Here is a 7101-nt window from a genome sequence, read left to right as displayed (position 1 = left end):
ATCGCAAGAATAATGTAATTAAAATTACATTTGGAAAAATTTATTTTTATTCTGCTCACAATGAAATGTTCCAACGTGAAAATGTATTGGTCGCTCTGAAAAGAGCGGATTGACTAAAAAAAATTTTAAAGCAGATGCTCAAAATGCCCGCCATCCATCCTAATGCAAGCTCTCATGCGTTTTAATAAGTTCTTTCGACGTTTTCCATTATTTCTTCGTCAATATTCCAAATAGCGAATCGTAATCTTGTCTCCAGATCTTCAATATCTTCGGGAAGCGTTTTATAAATTACTTCCTTGCAGTATCCCCATAAGAAAAAATCTAGAGGATTGAGATCCGGAGATCTTGCGGGCCAGATATTTTAACTGGAAGAACCTACGTCGATTTATTAACAGAAAATCTACCACATTTCTTAGAAGATGTGCCATTATTTGAAAGAAACGATATTATCTTCCAACAAGACGGTGCTGGGCCACACAACGCCAGGATCGTTACGAATTACTTAAACGAGAATTTTCCCGGACGCTGAATGGGTCGGTACGGCCCGATACGTTGGCCCGCAGGATCTCCGGATCTCAATCCTCTAGATTATGGGGATACTGCAAGGAAGTAATTTATAAAACGCTTCCCGAAGATATTGAAGATCTGGAGACAAGATTACGATTCGCTATTTGGAATATTGACGAAGAAATAATGGAAAACGTCGAAAGAACTTATTAAAACGCATGAGAGCTTGCATTAGGATGGATGGCGGGCATTTTGAGCATCTGCTTTAAAATTTTTTTTAGTCAATCCGCTCTTTTCAGAGCGATCAATACATTTTCACGTTGGAACATTTCATTGTGAGCAGAATAAAAATAAATTTTTCCAAATGTAATTTTAATTACATTATTCTTGCGATTGACTTAAATCTTCGCATCGTGAATGCAATAATTTCGAAAACGTAATAACGTATAACACATGCTTTTTAAAATAATAATTATTTATTATAATTAGAAATTATTAATAGTTATTATTTATAATAAATAATTAATTTTTTAAGTATGTCATTATACGTTTCATGTTTTCTACCGCATTCGCAATGAGAAGGTTTTAGCCGATCGTTCGTCTTATCTCGCGTCAATCACGCGCCACGCGCAAGTCGTTTGTTAGATGTCGCGTGTCGCGTTTCTGGCAACATAACTCTTGTGGTCGCGCAGTCTCCGCGGTCCGTCGCTTCGCGTCGAGTCATGTGCTGTTTGCATCCGCGTTTCTTTGAAAGTAATTTTTGGTATCGATAAATCAATAGTGAGTGAATAAACAGTAAACTCGTTATCGCGTAATCTGTATTGTGTCAATCGAGTGTGAGACTAATAATCGAAAAAATTTCGATGTGTCGCGCATCTCTAGCAATCATAACCGTGCAGCAGATACAACAATACATAGCATGAAGATTCGCTACGCTGCTACAAGGTGAGTGAGCAAGTGAGTAAGCAGGTGAGTGAGTGAGTGAGTGACCGAGAGAGTGTGAGTGAGAGACTGAATGAGAGAGTGTATGAGTGTTGCGTAAAAGAGAGAAAGAGAGCGAGAAAAAAAGTGCGTGCGTGTGTATGAATGTCTGTCCCTCCTACCCTCCCTCTCTCTCTCTCTCTCTCTCTCTCTCTCTCCCTCTCTCTCTTACGCACACACTCCGCCATACACACATCGCGTGTAGCAATCAGCTGATTGCAACGTCGGACGGCCGGCGATCCGGAACAACTTTTCATTATTAAAATAACGTTATTTTAAGGAACACGTATTTCTGACGTAATTCTAGGACATTTTCTTCTTTACCAAAATTTTATTTAAAGCATAATTTTGTTATAAGATAAAATAGTTAGCGACTCATGCGGTGGTAATCACCCGTCGGGCGGTCAGCTGCGCCCGCGCTCGCGGCACGCCGCGCCGCTCCTGCCTGCCTTCTGTACCCGACGCGTGATTTACTAACTATTTTTGCTCATAATTCAAAAACTACGCTTCAAATCAAATTTTGGTAAAGGAAAAATTGTCTTAGAATGGTGTCAGGAATACGTCATTTTATAGACGGATCGTTTTTCAGGATCGCCCTGTATATATATGTATATATATATATATATATACACATACATATTATAAACATATACGATAAAAAAGCTGTAAGAGAAACATTGAGAGCATATCGAGATATCGAGGAGCGAGCAGCGTGTAGCGTCGGCCGTCGCTTTTGTTGGTAGGAAAAAGACAGAAGACTGTATTCTGTCCTCTTCTACTATCCGAAGCTAGCCGAAGCGCCGAGCTCACACGTACGCTTACGCTCACATCCTCGTTACCCCTTCCACGACGTGTTGCATGTTGCTTGCGGCGGAGATCTGGCAGCTTTGACCTGAACTCCTCTGGATGAAGGAGGAGTGAAGCCAAATCGGTTGGCAAGACGTAGTTTATGTCTATTAGCGGCTAATTTTATTTCTTCTACAATAGTACATATACTTAGGTCACGATGAATATCCAAATCCCGACAGTACCACGGCGCCTTGATTATATCTCTAAGCCCCTTATTTTGAAAAGTTTGAACAATTTTAACATTTGAGTCTGCATTGCATCCCCAAAGCTGGATGCCATAAGTCCACACCGGCTTGAGGATTAGTTTATAAAGTAGGAGTTTATTGTGAATTGATAAATTAGATTTCCTTCCGATCATCCATTCCATTTTAGAGATTGCAGATTGCACAGTTGATTTCGTTTAATTTTTATGTGCACTTTCCATCGTAACTTAGCATCGACGGTCACCCTTAGATATTTTGCAATATTAGAATACGGGACTACTTGTTGATTAATAATAATCGATAGTTTTTTTTCAAGGTAAAATTTATGTATTGAGTTGTTTTGATATGATTTTGGTAAAGGAAAAGATGATATGATTTGTTTTCATTTAATTTTAGTCGCCATCTAAAGGTCCAATCCACAATCTGATTTATGGCATGCTGTAATTTCTTGATTGCTATGTCTATATTTGTACCAGTAGCTAGAATCGCAGTATCGTCAGCATAGGTTGTTGCGCGAACTCCGGGAATTTTTGGAATGTCGACAATATGCAGAAGATACAAAATAGGTCTCAATACACTGCCCTGAGGAACATCTGCAGCAATTTCCGGAATTCGGAATATGCATCATCATTTCGCACTCTAAAGCTGCGATCTTGAAGATAGGATATCAGCAATTCACTAAAAGATCCCTCGTGCCGCCCTAAAAAAGGCAATTGTGAAGGAGAAGGCCAGGGCCTGGGACGAATCGATGCTCACCCTGGACCAGGATCCATGGGGACACCCATATAAAATCGTTTTAAACAAACTGAAGGGCGGGGCGTCCCCGATGACGGAAACCATGGATCCCCAGTTCGTGCAGCAAATTGTGGTGGCCCTCTTCTCTGCAGGAGAGGGCACCGACCGCATACCCGCTCCGGAAGATCATCCGGAGTGGGAGACGAGCTGGGGATTACCCAGGGCGAGCTAAGGGACGCCGTCAGGAAGATAAAATCCAGAAAAGCACTTGGACCTGACGGCGTCCATAGAAAGGTACGAGCCCTGACCTCGACAGAGATGGCGGAATACCTATTCAATGAGTGCCTCATGCAGGACTGCTTTCCCTCAGAGTGGAAAAGGGCAAAACTTGTCCTTATTCCTAAGGGGAGCCTCCCTTCCTCGTACCGCCCCATTTGCATGCTGGACGAGGCAGCCAAAATCCTGGAGAGGATAATAGCTGGCCGCCTCGTTCAGCAACTGTCCCAGATTGGTCCCAACCTCAGTGAGGACCAATATGGTTTCCGCAGCGGAAGATCCACTATTGACTCCATTTTTCGTGTCAGATCCGCTGCGGAGGCCGGGATTGAGGAAGGCGGGGTGTTGTTGGCGGTGTCCCTAGACATCACGAATGCCTTCAACACCCTGCCTTGGCGGTGGATAATAGGGGCTATGGAGTATCATGACATGCCCCCTTATCTCACCGCCATTATCCGGGACTATTTCCGGGACAGGGTCCTGGAATACACCGACCGCGATGGAGCGGTGCAGGAGAAAAGAATAGAATGCGGGGTTCCGCAGGGCTCGGTACTGGGCCCATTGTTGTAGAACCTCGCATATGACCATGTCCTCCGGCAACACAGTCGTCTGCTATACAGACAACACGATTGTGCTCGCCGGGGGAAAGGACTGGGGGAAAGCAGCGGCCAGGACGAATTTAGCCCTGGCAGGTGTGGTGCGCTCTATAAAAGTCCTGGGATTGGAGGTGGCGGCCTGCAAGACCGAGGCGGTCTTTTTTCATAATGGATCGCACGGCCCGCCGCCTCCAACCTTCATCCGCATAGGTGAGGCTCGCGTCCTGGTAGGAGAGAGTATAAAGTACTTAGGACTCCAACTGGACGCGACCTAGCCTCCTTTGGCGAACACTTTCGCCGACTGGCCCCGAGAGCGGAGGGAGTAGCTATAGCTCTGAGCCGGCTGCTCCCAAACCTCGGGGGACCGGGCGGAAGGGTTCGCTGTATGTACGCCGCGGTGGTACACTCATTGGTGCTGTACGGAACTCCAGTATGGGCCAGTGATGTGGCGGTTACTCGCCGACTGAGGGATCTGCTGCGCAGACTTCAGCGAGTGGCGATCAGAGCAGTTAGGGGCTATCGTACGGTGAGCCACGCGGCGGCGACGGTCCTGGCCGGTATGCCACCGTTGAATCTCGCGGCCCAAATGTACGATAACATGTACAGGAGGGTCCGCGGGATCAGAAATAACGGGGCGGAGGTAACCGGCAGGATCCGTCGCGTGATAGAGGACCAGGCTCGACGATCGATGATCCTCGAGCGGCAAAGAGCCACGAGGATCCCAACATAGCGGGAAGGAGGACCATCTCGTCGAGGCCATTAGACCCTGTATTCCCGAATGGATCGACAGGGTCAAACAGGAAGGAATTACCTACAGAATGATACAAGTGCGGACATGGCTGTTTCGGGGAGTACTTGTGCAGAATCGGAAAAGAGCGCACCGCGGAGTGCCACCATTGCGATTATCCGCACGACTCGGCGCAGCACTAGAGTCGTGCCCAGCGTGGGCGGCCGAGCGTGCGGACCTAGTGGCCGCAGTGGGGGCGGACAACAAAGGAAGAGCCCTGGAGTGCAAGCCCGATTCCCCAACCTCTCTTGGGGAGGGAGGGAGGCCACTCCGAGGCTCGAGGGGCTGGAACTCGAGCGGGAGACTCAAGCCCCGACCCCGCCCCCCCCAGAAACACCGAGGGGGCGTGGAGTGAAGGTGATGCCCCTCTGCGCCACACTAGAGATGGAGCCGCCGCACAAAGCGGCGGCGTGGGCGGGCCCCACCCCTGACATACATAATGTTGGAACGGGGTCCGCCCACAGAGTTAGGTCGGATGGGTGGGGGGAGGACGTCCGGAAGTAGTGCCTCTGGCGTTCCCAGTCCTCCCCCGACGCACCCGAGTTGGCATCCGATGGGGTTTTAGTCGGTATACTGGTCATTTATCCAGACCGGGAGTCCGACATATTTCGTCCTCCCTCCCCGGGGAGTGCGGGTATCCATAAAGGATTTCCCCATCGTTAACAAAAGAAAAGTCCCTCGTGCCAGACCCTGTCAAAAACTTGAGATACATCAAGCGTACAGCAGAGCACACTTTTTTGTCTTCCAGAGCTGCTTCAATTTTATCAGTTAAACGATGGACTTGGTCAATAGTCGAGTGTTTGTCTCTGAATCCGAATTGATGATCAGGGAGAAAATGATTAGACTCCACAATCGGTTTCAGTCTTTTAATGATAAGTTTTTCAAACACTTTGGCTATAATTGGAAGAAGTGAGATTGGTCTGTAGGAAGTAATCTCATTTAAGGATTTATTAGGTTGTGAGATAGTAATGACTTCAGCAATCTTCCACTGTTGGGGAAATATCTTAGACGAATAAACGCATTAAACAAATGAGTCAGTTTCATGATTCCTTTAGTAGGCAGATTTTTTAACGTTCGGACCGTAATGGAATCGTATCCGAGAGCTTTTTTAGATTTTAACTTACAACTCCTTTTGGATCTCCTTGAGAGAGACATGTTTGAGAGGGATGGCTTCGCGTAATTCTAGAGTACCTAGATCTGAAACATCAGTGTGAAAATCACGCGGTTGAAAAACATTTTCAAGATGATCAGCATGGAGGTCTGCTTTTTCTTGGCTACTTCTAGCCCATGAACCATCTTGTTTCTTAATAGGTGGCAAATTAATGATAGGTCTTCTAATACGCTTAGTTGCTGTCTAAAGAGAGTAGTTGGTGTCCGCATCGGCTGTTAGCCCTTGGAGATATTTAGCTATTCCTTTGTTACTAGTTTCATAAAGAAGTTGTTTTTAACTTTTGATTTATTTTATTAAAGATTTTCCTACGTTCAGGGTCTCGAGTTCTCTACCAGTTCCTGCGTGTTTTCTTTTTATCTCTTATCATTTCTTTTATTTCAATAGAGAGGTTCGTTGTAGACGTAAGTTTTTTGATTATTAAAGGGTTGGTTCTACTTGCCAGTTGTAGTAGTTTTGTAAATGATTTTGTTTCTTTTTTCAACTGGTCATAAGTTTTAAGTGGAATATTAAGCATAATGTATTCTTCAAGATAGTCCGAATAGCCATTCCAGTCAGTTTTAGTGAATGATGATGGAGTCTTAGATATAAAAGTATCGCTGAGTGTCAGGATAACTGGGATGTGATCAGAGCTGATATCGAGACATGTCTCGACCTCAATATAATTAGACAGACCCTTAGTGACAAAGAAATTAATAACATCAGGAAGTTTATTTAAATCAGTGGGCCAGTAACTAGGGCTACCATTGAAAAAGAACTCACACTTTAATGATTTGCCTGCATAGAAGAGTGCTTTGCCTTTAGTTGAAGTAAATCTACTGCACCAGTAAGTGTGCTTTGCATTAAAATCTCTTCCCGCAATGAAGGTATTTCCTAAAAAGTGCAAAAATTCCATATATTCTTCTTGCGTAATATTATGCCTAGGTGGACTATAGACAGATAATGATAGGTTGTATTTTTTACATTGAACATGAACCGTGCAGGTTGGATATTTTCTAT

General features: G+C 45.1%; 1 protein-coding gene across 1 annotated transcript; it reads left to right on the top strand.

Annotated features, from left to right (window-relative positions):
• Positions 1–4532: 4532 nt before the first annotated feature.
• LOC145976295 (uncharacterized) lies at positions 4533–4877 on the top strand. The gene has a single exon (XM_083107362.1). It carries the CDS (start codon positions 4533–4535, stop codon positions 4875–4877), a length of 345 nt encoding a protein of 114 aa, XP_082963488.1.
• Positions 4878–7101: the final 2224 nt, after the last annotated feature.

This window comes from Camponotus vicinus, unplaced genomic scaffold (genome assembly GCF_025532165.1).
Source record: "Camponotus vicinus isolate PSW18456_S1 unplaced genomic scaffold, iyCamVici1.0 SCAF_8, whole genome shotgun sequence".
NCBI classification, from domain to species: domain Eukaryota; kingdom Metazoa; phylum Arthropoda; class Insecta; order Hymenoptera; family Formicidae; genus Camponotus; species Camponotus vicinus.
The sequence above is the reverse complement of the archived record's forward strand: the minus strand, read 5'-3'. Positions and strand labels throughout refer to the sequence as shown.

Excerpts from the sequence above, each read along its gene's own strand:
- LOC145976295 (XM_083107362.1), top strand. The coding sequence starts at position 4,533 with ATGTACGCCGCGGTGGTACACTCATTGGTGCTGTACGGAACTCCAGTA.